This window comes from Balaenoptera musculus, chromosome 5 (assembly GCF_009873245.2).
Source record: "Balaenoptera musculus isolate JJ_BM4_2016_0621 chromosome 5, mBalMus1.pri.v3, whole genome shotgun sequence".
NCBI classification, from domain to species: Eukaryota; Metazoa; Chordata; class Mammalia; order Artiodactyla; family Balaenopteridae; genus Balaenoptera; species Balaenoptera musculus.
The window spans coordinates 68,540,076-68,567,348 of record NC_045789.1 but is presented as its reverse complement, the minus strand read 5'-3'; the positions used below and the strand labels follow the sequence as shown (position 1 = coordinate 68,567,348).

General features: G+C 36.1%; 1 protein-coding gene across 5 annotated transcripts in view; it reads right to left on the bottom strand.

The window, feature by feature from the left end:
• Positions 1–27,273, bottom strand: part of FRYL (FRY like transcription coactivator) — a 242,319-nt gene that overhangs the window by 60,853 nt on the left and 154,193 nt on the right. For all 5 annotated transcript variants that reach the window (XM_036852364.1, XM_036852360.1, XM_036852361.1 and 2 more), the window contains 15 exons: positions 26,542–26,649; positions 22,007–22,244; positions 20,381–20,566; positions 20,027–20,113; positions 18,270–18,538; positions 15,425–15,620; positions 14,634–14,758; positions 12,945–13,002; positions 10,224–10,315; positions 7,829–8,001; positions 6,153–6,313; positions 5,492–5,602; positions 4,508–4,662; positions 4,096–4,195; positions 2,822–2,990 (listed from right to left, as the gene is read on the bottom strand). In XM_036852364.1, coding sequence (XP_036708259.1) covers positions 2,822–2,990; positions 4,096–4,195; positions 4,508–4,662; positions 5,492–5,602; positions 6,153–6,313; positions 7,829–8,001; positions 10,224–10,315; positions 12,945–13,002; positions 14,634–14,758; positions 15,425–15,620; positions 18,270–18,538; positions 20,027–20,113; positions 20,381–20,566; positions 22,007–22,244; positions 26,542–26,649 — 2,228 coding nt within the window. The remainder of the gene's footprint in view (positions 1–2,821; positions 2,991–4,095; positions 4,196–4,507; positions 4,663–5,491; positions 5,603–6,152; positions 6,314–7,828; positions 8,002–10,223; positions 10,316–12,944; positions 13,003–14,633; positions 14,759–15,424; positions 15,621–18,269; positions 18,539–20,026; positions 20,114–20,380; positions 20,567–22,006; positions 22,245–26,541; positions 26,650–27,273) is intronic.

Below are 27,273 nucleotides of genomic sequence, written 5' to 3'. Positions count from 1 at the left end.
CACAACCACGTTCATAGCAGCACTATTTACAATGGCCAAGAAGCGGAAGCACTCCAAATGTCCATTGATTGATAAATGGATAAACAAAATATGGTATATACATATAATAGAATACTCTGCAGCTTTAAAAAGGAAAGAAATCCTGTTATTTGCTACAATATGGATGAATGTTGAGGACATGATGCTAAGTAAAATAAGCTAGTCATAAAGCCACAAATGCTGTGTGATTCTACTTATATGAGGTATCTAACAGAGTCAAATTCATAGCAATAGAAAGCAGAATGGTGGTTACCAGGAGCTGGGGGAAGTTCTGGAAAAGGGTGGTTACTGTTTAGTAGGTATAAAGTTTCAGTTCTGCAGGATGAAAAATTTCTGGAGATCTGTTTCATAACAATGTAAATATATTTAACACTACTGAACTGTACAGTTAAAATGATTAATATGGTAAATTTTACTATGTATGCTTTTTACCAAATAAATAACTAAATGTAATTATAAGATAAAAGGCAATCTTTATACATGGATTAATTTAAAAGTGACCCATGAAAAATCTCACATATTTCGGTTTTATCTAGGGGAGACGCCTATGATGTGCTTATTACTTTTACATTCATCTCATTTAATGCTCATGTCAAACCTGTGCAGCGGACAGTCCAAGTAACTTGCCCAAGGTCAATGATCAAGTGGCAGAGGATTCAAATACAAGGTCGATTCCAAAGCCTGTGAGTTTGTTGTTTTTTTTTTTATAAATTTATTTATTTTTATTTTTGGCTGCACTGGATCTTCGTTGCTGCGCACGGTCTTTCTCCAGTTGCGTTGAGCGGGGGCTACTGTTCGCTGTGGTGCACAGGCCTCTCATTGCGGTGGCTTCTCTTGTTGTGGAGCACCGGCTCTAGGCACGCGGGCTTCAGCAGTTGCAGCACGCAGGCTCAGTAGTTGTGGCCCACGGGCTCTAGAGCGCAGGCTCAGCAGTTGTGGCGCACAGGCTCAGCTGCTCCGCGGCATGTGGGATCCTCCCGGACCAGGGCTCGAACCCGTGTCCCCTGCACTGGCAGGCGGACTCCCAACCACTGCGCCACCAGGGAAGCCCAGCCTGTGAGTTTTTATATGCTATTTAATTTCCATAAATCACTTTAAAGTACAAACCTTCTTTCTCCTCAAGTCCCGTTTTGCCCACTAGGTCTTATACCTATTTACTCATTAGAAGGAATAAATACGGAAGCATAGTGATTTGGAACTTGGCTCTGGAATCACACACACCTGGGTTTGAATCCCAGCTCTACCACATACCTACAGGTTGACCTAGGGCCAACCTGTCAACCTCTGATGCTCAACTGATTATTCTGTAAGAAGGTAACAAAAACAGCTGCATCATGGGGTTACTGTGCAAATTCAACACAGTACCAGTGAACTGCTCAGCCCAGTGCCTTGCACATATTTATGCTCAATTCTAACTTTTTACAAGAAGCCCTTCTGTTAATAGGTCAATGTTATTGCCATGACTATGAAATATTAGACCTGGAGCTCTGAAAGTAGCTGAATGAAGAGATCCTGGCCAGGAGGTTGTAAGTGCGTATAGCAGCCGGGGCCATGGCAATACCCACTGCCATCCTGACCAATTTCATGACCTCTGAGACTCAGAGGACTCCTCTGTTTTCTGTGCTGGAGCCTCCCGAAGAAGCCCAGCAGCAGCAAAATTAGTGTTGACAGTGGTTAGTACTTTGCGTTGATGACCAACCACGTCCATCTTGAAAGGGCTGTCAGGACTGTGGGAGCTGGGAAAAAGGAAGGGGCTTGACTGCTGCCATTTATCAGTGCAAACCAAACACGTGAGCTGCTTTAAAAACTGAACGTTAGGAGAACTGAAGTTGTTTTTTCCCCACTCAGGTCAGTTAGGGATGGGAATCAAACTATCTCCACCACTAAAATAGGTACTGTGGAAAGATGTGCAAAGAAGGCTAAGGCTTCTACGCCTTGAGCCCAAATGAAGGAAAGGATCCACTTAAGAACCCTGTTATTCCCTGCATGCCAATTTTGGTGCATTTCTAGTACTTGGATTAGAACAAGATCTTGCTGCAGATGAAGAACAGAAAAACTAGCTGAGTGTCTTTTGTAAATATTATAATTAAAACCTTTCAGTTAAAGGATAAAGCACCATGGGGGCATCTGCAATAGTGTGCTCATTGGCCAGAGGTTAAGCTGGATGAACCCCCAAATTATCTTAAATCTAAATCCTGGGAGGCCCAGATATACAGGACATCTTGCCTGACACATAGACCTGATGTTTTCAAAACTCCTGGCAAGAATATTTGTTGCCCCACAAGGAAAGGAAACTGGACCAGAAAGCAATGTGGGTTCCTAGCAATAGTTTTGCTTAAGGCAGTGCAGGACCTTTCCCTAAAATTAGAGCTTTTACTTATAGAAAGAAACTTGTATCTCTATCCCTGTCCATTTTTATTATTAAAGACAGACCAATACACAAGATAAACTGCATACCAGAAGATTCAGGAAGTTCTATGTCTACTAAAGAAATACTTTTAAATTGCCTGTGAAGCCCCCTTCTACCTTTTTTTTTTTTAAAGCTGGGGTAAGGTGGAGAATGGAGGCCAAAGTTAGAATCCTTGCAGAGATTTTTAATAAGCAACCCCAATATCATGGTAGATCAGTGTTAAGAGTTCATACTAAAGAAAAAAAGTTCTCTTATATAAAGACGTGTTTTGTTTTGATTCAACCTCAAATTTCATATATTTAAATTTCCTAAAAGTAGTTTTTTTCAAAATGGTTGCTAAAGAAAAACTATTAACCAGTTCAATGATCATACCTGAGAATATGGCGAGAGTTAGCTCAGGATATGCCCTTGCTAATTCTTCGGACAACTGATAATATGAAACAGAATACAGATGCGGCAGAGGAGACAGCTGGCTGAGTACCCCATCTGTTCTCTGAACCTCCAATTTGTGAGCATAGCGAAACATCTTCGGTTCCAGGATCTACAAGAATGTAATCCATTAATTTAAGATTTTATGGGTCCTCTAAATTTCAGCTATAATGAAAAACATAAAATCTTCTCCCAAGAAATATTCTAGTTTAAAAGTTATATAGTTATATATGTTGTAAAGTTTTTCAGGTGCTAATTTGTAATTCCAAGAAATGTTTGCAAAAGATCTGTAACTCTTTACAAGGCTTTGCATTCCCTGTGTTGAATGCCAGTAGCATAGTTTGAAAATAACTTCAGCAACTTAATATACAATTACTTAAAGAAGATTACCACTTTTCCAGTTCAAAACTATGACTATATAAAAACATGTATACTTGAAAAAAAAATTCTTCAAACCTATCTTGTTTAATAACAGATTAAATATGGAATGTAAGTTAAAAATTCTTTTGGCATTACACTATACAAAGAGCTACACTACTCAACTTTCTTCTTAATTATTAAAGACATTAGGGTATAATTCCTAAGATGGTCCCTACCAGCCTCAATACCACTTCAAACCCTTTGGAAAAATGTGCATCTCCTTGAATCCCATTCTTAACCCTTGGTTAAGAGTGAAGAACCACACCCTATTATCAATGGATATAATCATATATCCACACTTGATAAGTCAACTTTCTAGGTTATTTTCCTCAGTCTAATAAAGAAATATTATAAAAGGTTATCATAAAAGAGCTAATTACTTTTCACTTGATTCTCAAAAAAAAATTTGACTCGCATTATTCTTATCTGCTGAACAGAAATAGTTAAATGCACACATAGGCCTTAACCACTCAGTTTTTATAAGTACTCACACTCACACACACACACACACACACACACAGAGGCACACACAGGTGAGCGGAAGGGGGGTTGCGGGAAGGGGAGGGGTATCATACATAATCCCCTACAGGACACTTCTGAGTAGTTTGCATGATTTATAGACTTAAATGACCCATATTATTTTACTCTTCTATTTCTAATGGTAATCAGGAATTAACACCATACCCCACTATTAAAAATAAAGCTGACTGTTAGCATACTTTCAAGGCAAGAATAGATTATTATGCTTCATTAAATCCCGAGCAAAACTATATTTTAATTAACATTTGTTTACAAACCTGTAAAAGCTGCATAGCAACTTCATAGATACTTCGAGAAGAATCAGCGGCTTTAAACAGTATCAGGTTGAGAAGCATCACCGTGTCACACTGACAATCCCTAGGGACAAATTTTACATGTTAGGTAAAATAATGTTTAGAGGCTTTCACACCAGTTAATAAACATGATATAAAGGGAAGGCTACAGGCATGCAGCTGCTAAGCCTATGAGATGACTGGGGTGTTTTTGTTTTTGTTTTTAAGGCAATAGGTACAACAGATGCATGGGGATCATTATCCGTATTTGGTTAAATTTTGTTAGCACTTAAGGAAAGAAAATACGGGTTCGTTATTATTTCTGAGTTCAAAAGGACACGTTTTCTCTTTTAAGAAAAGCTAAAAAAAATATGAAAGACAGTAGTATCTAGAGCACCTGTTCTGGAATACATTAGCTATGGCTTTAAAGCAGCCAGCTGCCACTCTCTTGGAACCAGTGTAACAGCGATCCACCGCCCAGTACATCAGGTTGCTCTGATCCGGGTTCAGCTCCAGCAGTAATGTAACTGCTTCACAGCCCAACTGATGAACCTAAGTAAAGGTCACAAAATTGCCCAGAACAGAGAAAGGGATATATTATTTGTCTACTCCTCTACATTTTAATTAAAATAATATAGTGCATATATTCACTGTATTGAATCACGAAACTCAAGCCTCCTTTTGTTCAACTCTTTCTCATTTTATTCAGCCAGCAGAAAAACCAACGTGGAAAAATTATGCTTGGTCTCCTGCTTTTTATATAAGACTCTTAGAAGTACAATTCTCTTCTCCAGCAGAGCCCCGGAGGTGGCTGATGAATATGAACAGTGATTAAGTGCTTTCAGGAAAGTGAGTTATTAACCTCTCCAGTTATTTTTATCAAGCTTTATTCTTGTTTTTGATAACCCAATAGAAAAATTATTCTGAGGGGAAAAAATGTTAAGTCCTATTTGAAATTGTGAAGTCTGTGTGTGTACAGAATGAGAGTAAGGAGGTCAAGAAAGAATGATTAATTGGAGAGTGGTCAAAAAAAATTCAATTAAACATAGCAAACAATGTATTTTTCCATGGAGCTCAATGTATTCCACAATTAATATTCTTTTATTGACTTAGAACCCTATTGTGATATATATATATATATACACACTACTGTATTAATCCTATAATATAAAAGGGAAATTAAAATTATTCAAGTGAGTACTAAATAAGAATTACAAATCTCGTAGTTTATGGTATCCTACTTAATTTTACATAATATATTTTTTTGCCTGTAATTGTAACCTATCTTATGTTAAAAAGACATGTTCAGTGGGCCATACAATAACTCTAAACAATGCAATGACAATTTATTATAGAATTTTAAGGGAACTGTCATAAGTACCTTTGTGTCCAGAGAGTCCAAAATGTTATCCAACCATTTGTACAAATATCCATCTGATGAAAGTCCTACATTATCTGCAACAGGGCCACAACATAGTACAGCAGACATAGCCTTCAAACAATAATATTAGAATTACATTTAAAACATTTAAGAGGTTAAATGTTGGTTGCTTAATGAGAAGAGGCAGGATATTTTACTCATGCTTATGTAGCCACAATATCGTTAATTTTTTTCTTTATAAAGAAAAGCAAAATAGTAACTTTTGAAATGAAGAAATTTACTATGAGTAGTATGTAAATATCGTGATACCAGATAAGACATGGAGTTTGAACAGTATTGGAGGAGAAGAGAAAAAAAAAAGACCAAGAGAAAGTACTTAAGTAGGAAAAAAAAGTAGGTATTTCTTTGAGGCAATCCTCAGTTCTTTAAGAGAATGGCTTCCAATTTTGGTAGATTCTGGAACTTTTTTGCATTGTATTTTATACATTTAAATAAACTTACAGTATAAATGTTTGAATACAGCAGGCAGATGTATATTCTAATACTCTCAGGTACTCTGAAGAAATCCCTATCCTTTTTATAACACCAGGCACTGAGAGACAAAAAAATTTAACTCCACTCTTAACATAAGAAAAAAGAAATCAGATTTCTAGGTAAATACCTTTAGTGCACAGTACTGATGTCTGTTAATTTGCATATTTCTATCACTGTATCTGTCCAAGGGCGTAAACATGATGCTAAAAGGACCTGCCCAGTGACTGAACAGCATAAACAGACTGTGACGAAGGCTCTGTTGAGGAAAAATACTTCTTCTCTGGTGTACTGTAAATAAAAAATAGGTAGAAAAAATTATTTCCATTTCTTTTTTCCTTAATACGCATGTCAACTTCATTATTGAATATATATTATAAAAAAAGAAAGCAAAAGCTTTCATTTTAACCTACCGCAAACCTCCAGAGTAACAGAAATTATTTATATATATGCAAATAACAGAAACAAAGTTGCAGTGTATGTCATCATGTACTGCAGTGTTATGTGAGATGCAGCGTTATATGAAATACGGCATCTTGGCAAGCAGAATTTCACGGCAGTCACAATGCCGCCTGAAGGCTGGCACAGAGCTGAGAGTCGGGACCCTGCTTCTCCCTGGGCTGTTGCTGGCTACATGGTAACCTTGCCGAAACATTAACATAACATACCTCTGGATCTTGGTTCACTGGTAAGAGAGGGCTTTGGACCATATAAGCTCTTTTCAGCTATAAAAGGATCATTACATGGAATCTTGATATACATAACAGACAACAGGGGAGCTGATCTGCTTGTAGTAAAGTGTGAGGCCTGGAGTCCAAACCCATTCTGCTGCCCTTTGCTGCTGGTTTAGATGATTTCCAAGGATTCTTTCCACTTTAAAAATCTATTCTACAAGTTCTCTGCATCAGTTCTTGTGGAAGAAACTCAATAGTACCGTAATGAACCAATGTGGAAGTTGCAGACAAGTGTTGAGTAATGGACTAAATTACATCTTTACATCAGTGAGCTGCAGATCAGAAAATTTAGAGGAAAAAAATGCTCTTTTCATCTATATAGCATCATTTGCCCCTAAAGTTCAAAATAGGTTTTCTGCACTTGAAATTAATGTATCTAAAGAAGTGCTTACAGGACCCTCCTATAAAATACAACCATTGTCTTACTTTAAAAGTCAACTATTTGCATATATACTTTTTAAGGTAACAAAGTAACTTTAACTCTTTTCTAGAAAGAAAAAGAAACATTTGTATTTACATTTTATAACCAAGGCTATAACCACATTTTTACACTTGTATTTATGACTTTTTAAAATGCAACTGCACATAGTAATCTTCCTGCTGCCTCAACCAGTACCTGGAACGTAGTATGTGTTCAATAATAGGCACACATCTGTTAAAGGAATCATGAGTCACACTGTATCCTTATTATACTCTATTTCTGTGCCTATACCCTTCTCCCATTAGTCAAAGGTATCTTGTTAATTCTATTCTCAAATACCACTTGGAGCATTATGCTCTTCGCTCATTGTGTCTGGAACAAGTTTGTCCCAAGAGTTTATTCTACTGATTTCTTCAAATTTTTGTTAGTGTCTTGACTGTCGCTGAAAACCTATGTTGGGTTGCTTTTTGATTTCTAGTCATTGATACTAATTCAAAGGTAAAACAAATTCTTGCTATCCGTGTTACCCTGACATATTTTTCATATGTTCACAAGTTGCTTGTCAACATAGATTACAAAACCTCAGGGGGAGAAAAAAATACGATGGTCCCTTAATATTCATTAATGGTTTGAAGAGCTAAAAAATCGTACCTGGAACATTCTGAATGATATTCGCCACTAAGGCACTAAAATGGCATCGTATATCCTTCAGTGTGTCAGAGTCTTTTTCATTTTCTGCTTCCAGGAGTTGTCTAGTTAAATCTACATATTCCAATAAAGTGTTGTTGAGGAAATGTGTTTCACTATCAAGGCCACCGCTTGCACTGAAAATATTAAAGAAAATACATGGTAAAGAAAATGTGATTTTAAATTATAATTTAAGTCAAAATAAATTCCTAATAATCAAAATCAGAATAATATATATTAAAATTTGCATAGCCGTAGCACTGTGCAACTTACAAAAAAAATTGAATGAACATGATTTTGCCTTAGTGAAATATAAAAATACATGGTGCTTCATAATCAAGGAACTGCAAATGTAATTTACATTATTCAGTTCCATATCCAACTTCAATCACCTATTGTGAGTGCTAAATGTTATTTTCTCTCCATCAAAATATATTGCTTTTTAAAATAAAGAAATAAGGAGACACATGGGGTAGGGAGGTTCAGTTTAGAAGGTAGAGAGATGAAAGACTAATCCTATATGTTCGCATAGTTGCCCCACATATTCATATTATGCCTTTAGCATAATCAATCAAATATCCATTAGGTACTTATTCTCAGCAAGATTCTGGCATAGGTATTACCGGGGATACAAAAATTTAAGAGAATTCAAGTAAGAGAGCTGGTTTTCAAATCTTCTATTTAGACTTTGGGAGTTGCCCCAAGAATCTCTACAGTAAGATTCTCTTTGAGGCCAAGGTCCCGGGCCTGAAGCCTACTGACTGCAAGGGGATCGTTTGGTTAGTCACAAGTCCTGGATTCCAGTCTTATTCCATCAGTTATTAAGCACGTGACCTTTAGCTACTTCAGAGCATTTTAGTAATTTGGTTAACTTCTCCTTGTTATATTTGAAAAATACCTCTAAAATGTATGACTTTAAGTATGCCTTTCATAGCTGCGAATAGTTTTTTATAAATATCCTACAGCCATGAAAATAAGAGAAAGGAGCAACAATAAAAATATGTTGAATGTATTCACTATGAAATTTTTTCCTTTATTCCTTAAACGAATGTTTTTTAAACTCTGGGTCATGACTTCTTAGTGGCTGGGAAACCAATTTAGTAGATTGTAACCTGGCCCAGAATAAACTCTGAGTACCTACTATGAATCAGGCACATAGGATCGATTGGGTGAACAAATTAAAGATCCCTGCTGTCTTGCCATTCAGAATTCATCTTTTTTTCCTTAAGCAAGAAAATAAAAAGTCCATAATAGTCCATAATAGGTAACTTTATATTGATTTCTCTTGGGGGAAAAAAAAAAAGACAAATCCAAAAACAAAACATGCAACTGTGTTACTAACATTACATTAAAAGCAATCAAGAAAAAAAGGATTCAGATGTGTATTAGGTTAATTTTTTGCATCAAGCTCAGCAAGTGTCAAATTCACTTTGGCTAAACTTCCACTGTTTTATTTTTGTGGAGGACAAAAAAAAAAAAAGTGATGTTTCTTTTTTCTTTATTTTCATTTGCTTTTCATTTACTATAATAGTAAATCAATGGTTTAAATTCTCTTTGATTAAAGCTATATTTTGAAAGCACTTGTCAAAAGCACTCGATGCTAAATATGAAAGGTGTTAGGCACACTGAGAAAAAATGATCAGGACAAATGGTAAAGTAACAATAAATACAACACTTGTTTGATTATTACTATTTTTTTCTTCAGGATCTTTTTTCAGTTATCTTTTTTGGAAATGGTCAGGTTTATTTTTTTTCCCTCCTTCAATGGTCATGCAACAACATTACCTTCCTAAGGAAATAGTTATTTCTCAACATAAAGCTGATCGAATTTTCCTCGAGGGGATAGTCTTAGTGTCAACAATAAGCTCAGGTTTTATGTTTTTTATTTGTAAAGGGTGGAAACAAGAATTATGGTTTTGGATTTCATACTTTTTCTCAGCACAATAGATTAATAGTTGATTGAAATAAATCTGCAAACCTTACAATGTTTAGCCTTTAAATATATGATTTTTACAACTCCAGAAGAAATAGATCTTAAGAACAAGGTAAGACATAGATCAGACACCAAAAGAAAAAAAAAAAGGCTACTGTTCACTTGCCTAGATAACTAGATCCCCCAAAATATTAAAATCATAAGAACATTACACCCAATTTTTGCCTGAAGCAGTATGTACCAGTGGTAGATCTTCAATACATTTTTTAGCCATGGGTTAATGTACCAGATGCATCTTTGGTAAATAATGTTTATAGTGGTACAGATTTTTTGTTGTTGCAAAGGTGCTTTTCTGTATTTCCTTAGAGAAAAATATTACGGTCCCTAGTTTTAAAAAAGTTCTAAAAATCAAAATCCAATACTGACCTGTGACTAATGACACCGGCGTCTGCCAGCAGTTCAAATATTCGTACCAGTTGTACTCGTAAAATATCTCGACGCCTGCGTCGTTTCATGTTCTATTCCAAAGATAACAAAGATATTAATTAAAAAATCCTTCAAGGAAGTTGACAGAAAACTTGCTGGCGTAACTTGGAAAGAATAATGTGAATGTCTTAGAGTTTGGGGGCTCATTATTTTGCTTGTGCAAGGTAGATTTGGGGCACTCTGGTGGCTATTGCATCAAAAAGGTATGTGTGGATAGTTTGAAATTCACGAGCCAAATAAAATCAAATGACATTTTACGCAGTATTAACACTTATGAGGGGAGAAAATAAAATTCTACACTTTGCAGTTACTTTTAGGTCAGATTTGCTAATCTGACAACTTTAGAGGAACTGAAACAGTTAGTAAACTCTTCCCTTTGGACGGTAAAGAATCCCTAAGATACTCCCAAATAATACGACAGAAGGGCAGGGAAAATATCACAAAGGGGACTGAGAAACCCCACAGATTTTGCTCATGCCATGGTTTTTCACTTAACAATTAATTCTGACACACAGAAATACAAACAAAAACAAATTTCTTTGATCATCATGGCACGAATTAATGTTTGTCTTACTAGGGCCAAAGTACTAATGCCTAGGGTAATAGCTGTAACAACTTGATTCCGCTTCTAACAGAAACTCATATAATGGTAAGATATAATTAATCTCCTATAGCACTTTCTTCTATAGCTCATTATGTCATTTATGATATAATTTTCATAATACAGAGCAATTAAAAATCAGTCATTCACTTTCATGTCCACAATCCAGTTTTCTGCCTTCCAAAAGCAGGCCAATTTGTGGGTAACCAATTCATTAAATTTACTGTTTCTTTTAGCTCTTATGAAGTTTGCTGCAATTCATATTGAATGAAATGGGTTTTTAACCGTCTTTGAGGATTTTTGCAAAGTTTTAGTCGACCTGTTTTCATTTTGTGTCCATAGAAAGATTGTGAGTCTAATGCTCTCAAAATATATCACACCTTCAAGGCACATCACTGTGCATATCTATTCACCTGCTAAGAGGACTTTTTGCCCTGAAATTTGTAAGTACAAATACTGCTACTTAATTTTATTTCCAATTCCACTTCGCTCTAATAAATCATTTTTGCACTGTAACCACACAATCATTCTGAAACAAAAATTAATCAATTACACAATGGAGATACTATCACTACTCCACAGGGCTGAATTACAAAGGAGGAGTGAAGAATTACAGATGCTGTTTTAAGGTCCCTATAAAAAGTAGCTATTGGGCTTCCCTGGTGGCGCAGTGGTTGAGAATCTGCCTGCCAATGCAGGGGACACGGGTTCGAGCCCTGGTCTGGGAGGATCCCACATGCCGCGGAGCGACTAGGCCCGTGAGCCACAATTGCTGAGCCTGCGCGTCTGGAGCCTGTGCTCCCCAACAAGAGAGGCCACGATAGTGAGAGGCCCGCACACCGCGATGAAGAGTGGCCCCCGCTTGCCACAACTAGAGAAAGCCCTCGCACAGAAACGAAGACCCAACACAGCCAAAAATAAATAAATAAATAAATTAAAAAAAAAAAAAAATAGTAGCTATTGTCACCATCTCCCTCTCCTGCTAAAATTCCTCAGAGGATCTCCAACATTAATAGCAGTGACTCTCATTCAATGTTCTACATCAGATTCATCTAAGGTGCTTAAAAAAATAGATTTCTGAGTTCTATTCCAGGGATTCTCATTGAATAGGCCCAGGAATCTATAATTTTTAGCAAGCTCTCCCGGCTAATTCTCACATTCCACTGCCATATGGGGCACTGCCACTGGTCTACTGGATAAAGCTGAAACCAGGAGCCTTTCATAAGATAGTTCCTTTTTTGCTTTCCAGCCTAACATTCAGTCACTTTCCCCATAACATAATTACAAAGAAAAATTTGCCATGTCCAAAATTTTTAAATAAAGTTTGCAAATGCTGTTCCTCTACCTAGAATGTCTTTCCCTTGCTTGTCCACTGGGGAATATGCTTCAAAAATTCACCTCAAATGTCATGCTTCACCTATAAAGCATTCTCTTACACCACAGGCAGAATCAGAGGCTTTCTTCTCTGTAGCTCATACAATCCTTTATCTATGACTTTATCTGAGTGCAGAATAATTGTTATAATTATGGATTACATATCATCTGTCCCAAAAGACATGTGGCTTCTGAAAGGTGCTCTGAACCTGATGTGTAGATTTGGGAATCTAGACCTGGGCTTGGTAAAACACAGCCCTCAGGCCAGATCTGACCCACTGCTGCCAGTAACTATAAACAGAGCTTTACTGGACTATAGAGCAACACGCACTTGTTTAGTTGTCTAGGCAGCAAAACTGAGCAGCTGCAACAGAGACAGGATGGCCTGCAAAGATGGAAATACTATCTGGTCGTTTACAGAGAAGGTTAGAGGGCTCCAATCCAGACTCTGACCATCCTAACTTCAGGTAGAGCAATTAAATATCTGCATTACAGAATGGGTTTCTGAGTAAGACCTCTTGTGGGGGGGGGGGGGAAAGAGTTCTACACATTTTTAAAATGTTGAAAACTGCAGTAGACTTATTTACTTCTGAACTTCTAACTTCTGTTATATTGTACAGAATAGAGAAGCCAATTTTAAGTGTTTGCCAAATAAATATTTAATGCTAGAAAACTACACAGCTTACCTCTGGCCTTCGTTCAAGTGCTTCTTTAATTATGGGATGTAATTCCTCTATTAGTTCCCTAGAAGAAAAATGATATACATTCATTTAATTAATAGCTAAATATATAATCTGACATGTAGAAATATGTAAATATTAATATAATGATGTAAACTAACAAGTGTTAACCCTAATCCTACTGTTTTAAACACAATTTTTATTGTTTTTTTTGTTTGTTTGTTTTGTTTTGGTTTTGGCCACACTGCGCAACTTGTGGGATCTTAGCTCCCCGATCCGGGATCAAACCCAGGCCGTAAGCAGCGAAAGTGCGGAGTCCTAACCACTGGACCCCCAGGGAATTCCCTGTTTTGTTTTGTTTTGATTGTGAAATAACATGCTCTCTGTAGAACACTTGGAAAACACAAAAAATGGTATAGGCCACTTACTCTAATTTGTAGAGATAAATACAATCTATTCAATCATTTTCAACCCACATACATTTTACATAGTTGAAACTCTAACATATATAAAATAGTATCCCTTTTTCTTTAATTAACACTAGCATAACCACTTTCACATGCCATTAATTAATTCATAATGCTCTAGTATTGATAATTTTCCTAACCATATTCAGTTATTACTGTTTCATTAAATTTTATCTAACTTTTTAAATAAATACTGTCCAGTGAACATCTTTGTACATTAATCTTTGATTTCTGATTATCTCTGTAGGATTAATCCTTACAAATGAGATTAATGGGTCAAAGGGTATGAACATCATGAAAATAATCTTTTTGTTGTTTTGCTTATATTCTGATTTTAAATTGCAAATGTACTCATTGTAGAAAATTGGGAAAATACAAAAAAATAAGAAGAAAATAAAATCCATCCACGATTTCATCATCTACAGAAACTGCTGCAGACATTTAAAGTATCTGCCTCAGAATTGTTTCTATTTATAGGGATTTGTTTTTTAAGAAATTGAGATCATTTTTGTATCTCATTTTTTCTATTAGCACGATCGTGTGTTTACTTGTCATAAAATTACCTTCCAACACTTCAATTATAATGAATGCTATCCCACACCTACAGACATATTACAATTTATTAACCTATTCTCTGTTGTATATGTTATCTTGGAGACAAAACATCAAACATCACCCCATATCAATGGAGGACAACCTCAAAAGAAGAAAGTCAGGATCCATCAGGCAATAACAAAGCAGAAACTCAGGCAAAAAATGAAGAATTTGCTTTATGACTATCAAAAACACCAAGAATAATATAAAATATGTACATAAATATTTATTTTAAGAATAGTCATTCTCTTGAACAAGAAGGGGAAAAAAACTACAGTTTTAAGCAACAGATCAAGATTATAAACTAACAGAATCACTGTGTAAATAAATCAGGTAGGAAAATATTACAAATTTACATGGCATTCTATAATTTCTAGAACGCATTTATGTATAATATATATTTGATTTCCATAATCATTCTTTGAAGAAAATATGGTGTTATTTACTCACTCAAAATGAGGAAATAAAGGCTCAGATAAATTAAATGACCTGTTAAATGTTAAATGGCTAGTTAGCTGGTAAAAGTCAGGACTGATATGCAACTATCCTGATAATAAGTACTCTGCCTCACCTTCTCTCCAAGTAGCCACATTTGCTATTTTAGGGCATAGAGAAAACATGCAAAGATAATTACCTAAAAGCTCCTGGGTTGGTCCTGCCAAGACCTAGAACAAGGGATTCTGTGATTTCCATGCTCTCAGAGCGCATCATTGGAACTATATGCTTAAACAAAGATGAAGGGGATGGGATGCCAATAATCTGGAAAAAAAAATATTATATTTATAGCAGCCACTAATGATAGTACATCCAACTAAATAATTTGACATTTCAACAGTATTTGGCAAAGGACAATGGATAGGTGACATTTTAGAATGAATGTCATTTCAAAATTCACTTGTGGTATACATAATCTAAAAAAGTTAAATGATTTATCCAATGGCTCACTACAAGTTCGTTAATGGAAGTGGGATTTGCAGGTCTCTTAATACCTTACAGACACTCGTCATCATATAATAGGCTGACTCCATCAGCCTATTTCTTTCGATCTGTAAAAATGAGTAAAAAAATTACTTCTAAAAGAGTCATCAGTGTTAAAGTTAGACACCCAGGTGTTAAGTTTTGTCAATTTCCTCCAACTACCTGATAATATTTTGTGTCATATCGTGAAGACTATGTCACTATTCTTATCAAGTTACTTGTACCCCTACATAATCCAGGGAAATTCTAAAAGAAAAACTTTATGTATTATTGATTCCAACTAAGAATCCATAAAAATAGTAATGGGATTTCTTGAACTATTTTCAGTATTAGTCCAAGTAACTAATACACTTTTCAACCAAGTTATTTTATTGTCCTGAAAAAGAAATTTTAAAACATTATTTTTATGCTGCCATTTGGATTCAGTGGCAGATGCAGAAAACTTACTTTAGAATCAATGCTGTAGCCACTATCAGGGGTGGACGCCAGCGTCTCAGGAGGAGAGCACCGCACGGAACCCGCAGATGTTGAAGATGCGGTGGAAGTCGCCGCACTGCAGCAAAGAAGCAGGTAGTTTCTCCACAGGCCCATGTATGAGTCACTGCTTGTGGTAGTATTTACTTTCTTAGCATTGATGGGGCTACTGAAAAAAAGAAGAAGAAGAAAAACAGGTAGACATAAATAATACATGTTTTGAAAAGTTTTTTTTAAAACTAAAGCTAAATTTCTATCAATTTAGGGGAGATGGTTAGCATAAAGTTTTTATTACTACCACTGAATCTTGGTGGAATAAGATATAATGAATAAAATATTAGACTGAAAAATAAAACACATTATAGGATCATTTTAACATAATCTATTACTTCTGTGAGTACAGTTAATATTTTATCAGGTCACATTTTATAACTTGTTATACATGCTCAATGTAGGAAAAAAAAAGTGAAAACAAAATGAAAATCACCTTTAATCCTATGCCAAAATACGCACTGTATAGTCTTCTACATATCTTCAATTCATATACATTAAAATAAAGGCATAAATACATCTCTTTAATTTATAAAAACTGAATAATATTGTTTCATTTGTTTTGTACGTGCTTTTTATACTTAACATATATATTTAAACATCTTCCATGTAAATTAATATACTTCCATGACATCATTTTTGATGACCATATGTTATATCATAGAGATTATCATGATTTATACGCCACACTTTCACTGTCAGATATTTTAGCTAATAGTAATTTTTCCCTATTATACACAACACTATACATTTGAATATATGCTTAATTATAATAAATGTTTTATTATTTTCTTGAGTAAATTCCTGAAAATGGAATTGCAGAGTCAAAGAATATCTACATTTTTTTTTTAAACATCTTTATTGGAGTATAATTGCTTTACTGGTATGTTAGTTTCTGCTTTATAACAAAGTGAATCAGTTATACATATACTTATATCCCCATATCTCTTCCCTCTTGCGTCTCCCTCCCTCCCACCCTCCCTATCGCACCCCTCCAGGTGGTCACAAAGCACCAAGCTGATCTCTCTGTGCTATGCGCTGCTTCCCACAAGCTATCGGTTTTACATTTGGTAGTATATATATGTCCATGCCACTCTCTCACTTTGTCCCAGCTTACCCTTCCCCCTCCCCTAGAGTATCTACATTTTTAAGGCTTCTATCAAATTTCTGTTTTGAGAGATTAGACCAATAAAATATTCTGGAACAATTCCATAAATCTTTCCAAATACCAAAAATTTTGTTGGGATTAAGGACTGAAAGCAAAACAAAGACAGGAAAAATACTAAGTTTTAGTCCTCACCTTCAATAGATTTATAATCTATTGATAAATAATACATATCATTTCACTGATTCGTCAACAGTTTCTCAGTATTTTAAAAATGTTCAGAACACTGTGACAGCAGTAAAAAAAACCAAAAACAGAAACCTGCTAAAAAAAAAAAAATCACTGCCATCATGTGTGCTAGGGGAGATATATAATACAGAAATAAAACAATGTCAGATGGCGCTAAGTTTTATGAAGAAAAATAGAGCAGAAAGGGGATATAGGGAATGGTGGTAGGAGAGGGGCTTATAATTTAAAATATGGTAATTAAAGGAGACTAAATAAGTTCATAAATGTTACACAAGGTGGCAAGTGTCAATCTTCTTTAAAAAACCAGCATCCAATACACAATACCTGAGAATCTACATAGATATATAATTAACATGTATATATATATATATATATATAAACAGTAAAAACAAAAACAAAAAATATATGTGCGTGTATATATATATATGTTTATATATATATGTATATATAGATACACACAAATGCAAAAGAAGGAATAATTACTCTGGGTTGGAGATATAAGAGAAGGCTTTAAAAATAAGGTGGACTTTGCGATGCGTCAGATATGGGCAGAGCATAAAGAAAACAAAAGGCATTCTCGGTTCATGTGAACACAAGCTCACGGAATAGACACTGCAGACCACATTCAGTGAACTCTGAGAGGTTTATTTTGGTTCCAACATAGAGTACATGGATAGCATTGATAGAAAGTAAGGGAGAAAGTACAGACTGGAGGAGCCAGGTTTGTGCAGGCTTTCATATGAGCTGAAGGTGTTAAGTTTATCCAGGTGTTGGGTTTATATGGTCAAGTTATATGATAGGAGGGCTCATGCCATGCAATCTGATCAATGGCATATTGGATAAGGTGAAATCAGGAACTCAAACTCAAACAAATTCTCTTTAAAATTTAAGAGCAAGACTAAGCTGCAGTTATAAAGCCTTGGTCAACTCTCCAGCACATCACCAGTTACTCCAACTCTTTACCATTATCCTCAGAACTACAACCAATGTCATTATCACGCATCCCTCACAGTGGACGGCCTTCCTTACAATGTTGTCAGGAAAAGTAAGGTCACTGAACTCGGTTTCCCTTTACTTCTCACCCTTTATCTACAAACTTATCTATACTCACATCCATATTCATCTTCGGATGATTTCCTCATTAATTCTTTCATTCACTAGACACAAACTACGTACCAAGCAGTGTGTTATTAAGTGAATGAACGATTACAATTAGGTGAGACCAAATTATACGAAAAGAATGAAAGGATAATGAGACTAGGTCCTTTACAACTTTCATCTCCCTTCTTCACATACCAGTATGTTATGGCATGTTATTTATGGGATTCTCAATTTGTAGAACTTTTCAAATGCATAACTTATGAAGGCTGACAGTCTATACATTTTAAAACTTGCACTAGAAAAACAACTTACTTTATATCAACTTGTGGGGATAACAACTGAAGTCTTGTGTATGCAAACATCCAAGCATAGCTCACAGCTGTAGGGCAGTGTTTTGGAAGGTTTTCTTGCTTTAAAAAACTGGAGAGACTTATAATCCATGGATCTTGGCCTTGGGTCACATGTGCAAATATCCATATGTGCGATGGACTAATCACATCAAACTGGTGGCTAATAGGAGAAGAGTTCCATTCTGCTAATGTCTGTAAATCTATTGAGCTAGGGCAATACAGCAAAGTAGTCTATGCAGAGAAAAAAAAAAACAACCAATTGATTATTGCATATTTCAACAACTTTCAAAGTTTTGCCATATAAATTGCTTTTAACTATAAGTGGCCTATTGCTAGTTTCTAGAACAGAGGTTCTTAAACAGGGGTAATATGAGCAGAGAATTCCTGAAACTGCATATAAGCTGTTTTGTGCACATGTGTACATGCAATTTTCTGGAGAGAGATTCCATAGTTTGTGTTAGTCTCAAAAAAGATCCATAAACCAAAAAGTTTAAGAACCACTACTTATGTAATTCATGTATGAATATGTAACTTTCACGGGCATACTGAAGCTGCTAGAGAACTCAAAAACGAACCATTAACTTTCATGCTGATGTGCCCTATATATGCATAAGTGGAACAGATGGGGAAATGGGCTCCTCTCCAGAGGTACATATTCTCAAATATTTGCTCAATAATATTCAAAGACTGAATATTAGACTGAAAGAGATAAAGACTTACCTTCAGAACAAATTATTTATGATTCAAACAACAACAATGACAACAAAACAACAACAAAAACCGGAGTCTTAAACTGAACAGAGGCCCAATTCACTCGATCATTCAACAGATATTTATAAAGTACCCGCTCCGAGTCAGGCACTGCTTTTGGCACTAGAGAGAGCCATCTATTTCTCAATTCATGGTTAATAATCTAAAACAGAATGCTTTAAATTGCACAGGTTTATAACCATCTCTTAGGTTTATAAAATTTTACTAATATCTCTCTTGGTTACATATAACTCGTGAGGTATGAGAGCCATGTGTTACGCGGAAAGCACAGAAACCTCTTGTCCAGGTATTCCAAAACGGGAAGAAAATAATTTCGAGTAGTAAAGTGTGATGGTTATTCTTACATCAGTTTTGAAATCTTGATATATGACCTTTTCTTCCCCCAAGCCAAATTAAGAAAGCTGGCATCAGCTTTCTTATGTATGTGTTGACAAAGTGTTTTTCTTCATTTTAATGAGTCAAATTACGTATGACTCAGGCATAAAATACTATATATTTACTCTATGCACTTAAATTTACACGGCAAAGCAAACAAATACACTTACTGAAGGTGCAGAGCACAATTTTTTGCTTCGAATTTCAACAAAAATTTTCTCCATAGCCTTTTAACCAGCATACAGAGGTCAAGAATATTATATACCGTAATAAATAGCAAACAGTAGTCGATAGCAACTTCAGATTTAAGAGAAACTTTTTAGATTGGAATGGTTGGAATTTTACAAAGATAAAATATTGCTATTTCTGTGGGAAGAGTACTGACCATAGCATAAACTAGTGCCACTTTGTGTGTGTGTATGCCACTTTTTTAAAAGTATTTTTTATTTTTAAAGCACTTTACCATTTTCAAAAATACTTTCTAATGCATGACATTTGTAAAAGAAACTCATGTATGTATGTATGTCTTAAGTTCCAAAACACGACTGAAGAGCACAAAATCATTAAAGTTACCTGATCGGCCCCAGTGAGATGGATGAAGCTCTCAAGGATGGATGGGCTCAGCCTGTCCATCACATCTATGGCTAATTCGTCATCACCCTATAAAAAAGACATCACATGTCTGAAAAAGTTTAGGAATGTTTAAGAAAAGCCGTCAAACCTACGTAAACATTAAAACTCATTTTAGCCCTATTTGTTACAAATGGAATCGAGGGCAGGTAGGTGGGTGAGCTTAGACCCTGTCAAAAAGATCTTGTTATAAAGTAAATTATCCTTGCATGGTAAAAACAGAAATGGAATAAGGATGGACAAAAGGAGTTTTTAAGTACTTTCATTAGATAGCTGGATGAGATATCTAAATCTTACCTTAGGTATTTCCAAAAGTGCAAATAAAGCCCGTATTTCTCTAAGGACACTGACAGCTAATCTCCTAGTGGCAGGTCGACTGCTACAGAGAGTGACAAGTGCAAACCCTTCAACCACATGGAATACATTGGAATACGGGCTCCTTTCCAGAGGAGGGGGATGAGAAGCTCCATTAACCATACCATGCTTGAAAAATAAACAGAAGTTAAAAAATATATGTATGTATAGACATTCTAGTAAAGCAATTACTAAAGAGTAAAGCAAATCATAAAAATGATGGCTATAGGTCTGTCTCAGCTCAAGAAATTTAAATAACATTTAATTTATAAAAATGTCATAGTCACATAGTGAAAAAAGCATTTAATTGGCAGTCTGAACAGGAATTCTGTACCTAAGTTCTATCACTCTCTGGCTACTTTGTAAAAGCCTTAGAGCTGACACTTAAAATCACTACTGGTCTACATTCTATATTGAAAATGAGGGGATTGGATGGTATCCTTTGTACTCGAAGTGTGGACCAGCAACGTGGCATCACCTAGGAGCTTGTTAAAAAGAGAGATTCTCAGGCCCCTGTGATTTGTAGGCTCTTTAAAGGTTGAGAAGCTGGGTTGGCTTAGATGATCCAGCTCTAATATTCCAAGATTCTATGACTTAACACATTATCACAAATCAATAATTTGAGCACCTTTTACGGTTAAGAAGCACACGTACTGTATATGTGAAATGGGGACTGGTGCCTTTGAGAAAACAATCAAATAACTCATCTGAAAGGCTACCAAAATTTTTTATTATATCAGCTTTAAATATATTGGAAACAACCTAAATGTGAGCTAGAATTGCCTCTAGTTTCTATGTTCATTTAAAAATAATTATTACCGGGACCTCCCTGGTGGCTCAGTGATTAAGAATCCATCTGCCAATGCAGGGGACAGGGGTTCGAGCCCTGGTCTGGGAAGATCTCACATACCACAGAGCAACAAAGCCCGTGCACCACAACTACTGAGCCTGCGCTCTAGAGCCTGAGAGCCACAACTACTGAGCCCACGTGCCACAACCACTGAGCCCGTGCACCACAACTACTGAAGCCCACGCGCCCTACAGCCCGCGAGCCACAACTATTGAGCCTATGTGCCACAACTACTGAAGCCCGCATGCCCTAGAGCCCGCGAGCCATAACTACTGAGCCTGTGTGCCACAACTACTGAAGCCCACACACCTAGAGCCTGTGCTCCGCAACACGAGAAGCCACCACAATGAGAAGCCCATGCACCGCAACGAAGAGTAGCCCCTGCTCGCCGCAACTACAGAGAAAAGCCCGCGCGCAGCAACGAAGACCCAGTGCGGCCAAAAAATAAATAAATAAATATATTTTAAAATAAATAAATAAAAATAAAAACTAAAAATAATTATTACCAAAGAAAGAAAGTTGGAAAGGTTGGACACACAAATGTTATGTATTTAATATATAAACTATAGGAAAGTTCTGCTTAAGGGATTACAAACACTTTGAAAGGAAGTAAAACTAATAAAACTTTTAGTTTTTGAGAAAGTCAATATGTTTTAATATAATCATTGGTCATCTACCACTGACCACATACAAAGAGACACTACAAAAGAGTTTGGTACCTGTGAGTCCTGGTTTTTGTTATGCATTTGGGTTGCTTGTTTCCACTGATTTATTAATTGCACCAACATCTTTACGGCATTATCAAGAAGCGTGGGATGGACATCGGTCACTTCACGAACAATAAAATAAACAAATCCTGAAAGAACATCCTCCCGCCAATCTGGAAAATCAAGCATTAGTGCCTGCAGAGTATTGAAAGCCAGAGCACGTAGTTCTTCATCCATATGAATTGTGAGCCTACCAAGAACAAAATTCCATTAGCAAACCTCAAAAACCTTCCAAAGAGTTTTATCATCTAAAACGTAAAACTAAGAATTTAAAAAATATATCCTCTCAATTGGTTCATAAGAAGTAAGAAGATAGGAACCAATGTTCCCTTTTTGTGCTATATTCATCCTTATGCTAAACTATATTCATTTATTTAAATTCACACGTCAATCTACTAATATTAGCTGATACTTGTAATATAATTCAGAATAATAAGTTTGATCATAATTCAAATGTTGTACTTTAGAAAGCACAGATTGACAAATCAGAATTATATTAAAAAAATTCTTTAATCCTTAAAATGCCATATGTTATCCTATAATCAACCAAAAATTACATCCAATCATATAATACCTTAGCGCTAGCTCATATTTATTTAGTCCTTTACTGGAAAGGACATGATTTATCTCTATCATTCCTTTCATGCTGCTGAGGTTACAGTTAAACATAAGATGGCTGATTGTGAAGAAAGAAATACAACAAATCAAGATGGAATCAGTTTAACAGAAATAATTCTTGACAGTGAGAATGAGAATAAATTTGGGAGTAACTTCATAAGTGGGGTATGCCTAGAAAGAAAATGAAAAAAAAAATGTGTCAAACTAACCCATAAGGTCTTCAAGAGTTTAAGTCTAAATAAATTATAGGAGAGGCTATATATAATTACCTTTTAAAGACATCAATACAATATGAGGACGTGAATTAATATTAGTTAAAGGATTTTAATGGAACTTAAAGAAGAGAATGATAAACAAGAAAATCATAAAACATGGCTGCAGCAGTGAAGCTACCAATATATATTGCTATATGAATATGAGTTTCTGTTTGGGGCTGTAGAGTATTATTTTCATGATTGACCATCAAGACACATGCATCAGAGTTAGAAAGAGCCTGAATGAATAAAGAAAAGCAGGTGTATTGAAAAGTATGCCACAGTTACATGCTTGGGCAGCTGGAAAGATGCAGTTATCCTCAATGATAGAGGAAGAGAGCTGCGTGATTTAGGTGAGAGGAGACACACGGTCTTCGCCCTGCTGAGCTCAGTTCTGGTCTTCACTAAGCCAACGTTCAACTGACCATGAGACTGAGGAGAAAATGTATTACAGCTACAGAGACCTAGGAGTGAGCCACAAAGCAGCAGCAGTTAGAGCAGCGCACTGGAAGTACCACATGGGGTCAGATCAAGGGTCTCTAGCCCAGTGTTCTGTCTCTGATAGTGGCACCAAAGGCGATACTGTGGGCTAGGAGAGTGACTGACTCTGTGCTGCTGGCTTTAAAGGTCATTTTAACATCCCTTAAATCCATGAATTTACACCTATCTGTGTGACTCGTGGTATAGCCATGAAGAGAATGGTGCCTGGATAATTTAAGGCAGGAGAACAAATTGACCTTCCCTAGAGACAGCAAGACAGGTCTGCAAATTTACAGTGTATCTTTGCTTTGTTTGTTTGCTTACTTTATTTCTAAGTAAATAAGATTTAGACATCACAATTCCAAACGATAGGAGTTGGGGACAAAGTAAGCAGACCCTAGAATCTTTCTTTCTGCCAAAATAAACTAATTGGTAAGTGAATACCACAGGGGAAAGAAGCAAAGTATTATAAACAGCAAAGCAAATTGTCAATCACTGTCGAGATGTTTGCTCCTTTACAAGGCTCCTCTATCCCTGCCCCTTGGAGATGCAACTTCATTTTGGTGGGGGATATGGACTGCCGTCCACAAAGATGCAGGTGAGTTATAAACTGAGGTGGGAGGAGTAAGAACAGAAGTGAATGAGAGTTGTTTACTGCTTTCCCAAGGAACAGCATTATAAATAATTACAACTTATTTTCCCTCCCTAACACTGACAAGACCTTCGTAACTCTGCAATCTAATTTACAGCAAGAGTTAAGAGACAGAGTAGGAAGGGATGAATTTATCTCATGGTGCAAAGTTTCAAAGTAACCCCTTTCGGGGCTTCCCTGGTGGCGCAGTGGTTGAGAATCTGCCTGCCAATGCAGGGGACATGGGTTCGAGCCCTGGTCTGGGAAGATCCCACATGCCGCGGAGCAACTAGGCCCGTGAGCCACAATTACTGAGCCTGCGCGTCTGGAGCCTGTGCTCCGCAACAAGAGAGGCCGCGACAGTGAGAGGCCCGTGCACCGCGATGAAGAGTGGCCCCCACTTGCCACAACTAGAGAAAGCCCTCGCACAGAAATTAAGACCCAACACAGCGATAAATAAATAAATTTAAAAAAAAAATAAAAAAATTAAAAATAAAGGCAGAAATCTTAAAAACAAAAAACAAACAAACAAAAAAAAAACAAAGTAACCCCTTTCTTCTCCTCGTAATCCTAAAAGACACCAATACCATTCAAGGTCTGAGTGCAACCCGCAACCGCTGAGGATAGGTAGTGCGCGGGTGTGTGAAATGCTAGGTGTTTTCAAGGAGGTAGAAAAGGTTGCTGGTGTGGTCTATTAACTGTTTATCCATTGTGAATTTAACTTAAGACTTAGTGATAAGTGCCCAGCGAGCAGTAAACGTCTTTCAATGTGATCAAGTATCACTGCCCTGATAGTCTTTGCACTTGGTTTTCCCTTTAGGCTGGGGCCAGCAAGCTATGGCTCAAGGGCCAAACCCAGCCAGGAGCCTTCACAAGTGGCTGCTTCTGCACTACAGTGGCAAAGATGAGTAACTGTGACAGAGACCATGTGACTTGCAAATCTTAAAATATTTACTATCTGGTCCTTTAAGAAAAAAAGTTTGCTGACCCCTTATCTAAAGAGAATCCCCAACTATGTCAACAAAGCGGTTTTTCAAAAGGCCATCACCTCAAATCAACTTAGAATTACTTTTGGGAGCTGGTTAGTTTGGATGTCATGTTATTTACTCACTTATAGAGCCTAGTAGAGGAAAGAGATAAAAACTTGAATGCTATGGGCTCTGTAATAAGAGGAAAAACTAAAAATGAGACCTGGTTATCACCCCAGGTGCTAAAGAAATGACTGTAGGAGTTAACACACTAATTAATTGCCCAGTGGGGCTGTCATACACCGATAATGCCCATATGTTAAGAGACAACATGAAAGGTCCCAAGAAACAGTACTATATGGAAAGGCAAGGAATTTAAAAATAGGATTTGTAGGGGAATCCAGAAGAACTTTAACAGTTAAAAAATGAGTGAGGACTGCTGGTGGGAATGTAAATTGATACAGCCACTATGGAGAACAGTATGGAGGTTCCTTAAAAAACTAAAAATAGAACTACCATATGACCCAGCAATCCCCCTACTGGGCATATACCCAGAGAAAACCGTAATTCAAAAAGACACATGCACCCCAATGTTCATTGCAGCACTATTTCCAATAGCGAGGACATGGAAGCAACCTAAGTGTCCATCGACAGATGAATGGATAAAGAAGATGTGGCACATATGTACAATGGAATATTACTCAGTGATAAAAAGACACGAAATTGAGTTATTTGTAGTGAGGTGGATGGACCTAGAGTCTGTCATACAGAGTGAAGTAAGTCAGAAAGAGAAAAGTAAATACCGTATGCTAATACATATATATGGAATCTAAAAAAAAAAAAAAAAAAAAATGGCTCTGAAGAACCTAGGGGTAGGACAGGAATAAAGACGCAGATGTAGAGAATGGACTTGAGGACAAGGGGAGGGGGAAGGGTAAGCTGGGACGAAGTGAGAGAGTAGCATGGACATGTAATGTAAAATAGATAGCTAGTGGGAATCAGCCGCATAGCACAGGGAGATCAGCTCGGTGCTTTGTGACCACCTAGAGGGGTGGGATGGGGAGGGTGGGAGGGAGACGCAAGAGGGAGGGGATATGGGGATACATGTATACATATAGCTGATTCACTTTGTTTTAAAGCAGAAACTAACAAAACATTGTAAAGTAATTATACTCTAATAAAGATGTTAAAAAAAAAAAGATACTTTTAGGATTTCACATTTAGGATATCAAGTCATTCGTTGCTCTCATTCCCTGGGGAAAGAAAGGCTTTGACCTCTCTGCCATAAAATTAAATAAAAGTCATTAAATGCAACTTGAGATTAAATTTCATCAACAACAACAACAAAAAATTAGTGAGGAGAAAGTGTTAACAAAACGTAAAAGACAAAATGGGAGTTTAGAAAGTTATCAAATAAAGGATTAAAAATGTCTTTATCACTACTTTTTTAGTGATAATAGTAACAGAGGTGCATTAGAAATTTAAAGAGATTTAAAGAGATAAAAGGTAACCTCACAAACAGTAATTCTCATTTACCTTGCTAACAATTCAATGAGGTCAGTTCTGCTCATACCGTCAGGAATCAACCTTGGAATAGCAGCAATACAAGTTCTAAACAAATCAATTTTGGGTTTTCTTTCCCCCCTGAAAAACAGATCACAAGAGGACTTAAGAAGAAGAATCTTACATACACCAGACAATGAAAGCAAACTTGGAAAAATTATTACAGAAAATGAGCCCACCTCCAAAAGTTTAATGTATTTATTTTAAAAAGCATATACAAATCCAGTAAATAATTATCAGTTTATAAATGCAGAAAAGAATATATGGATAATTCAGGAAAAAAACACAGGTAGCCAGCAAAAAAGGTTTTCAGTGATTAAAAACAAGTATAACAACTATTATGTTTAAATAATAATTATTATTTAAGTAAATTATTTATATTATAATTGTTTCAAATAGAATTAAACATATAATATTTAACCTTTGAAAATACTTAATTATTAAAATAATAAAATTGACATTAAATAACCAAATATTAGTTATTTGGGGGGGGGGTCTATAAAATCAACAAAATTTTTTCTTTCTCTTAATCTCATATACTAACAAGGGTTTTAGAAAACAGACATTCTCATATACTACTGTTGGAGTTGTTTTTTCTTGTCTTTTTATTTTACTTCAGAATGTACACACACACACACACAGACACACACAAACATATTTAAAATTTTTATGTAATAAAATATATGAAGTTTTGAAAACCCTGGT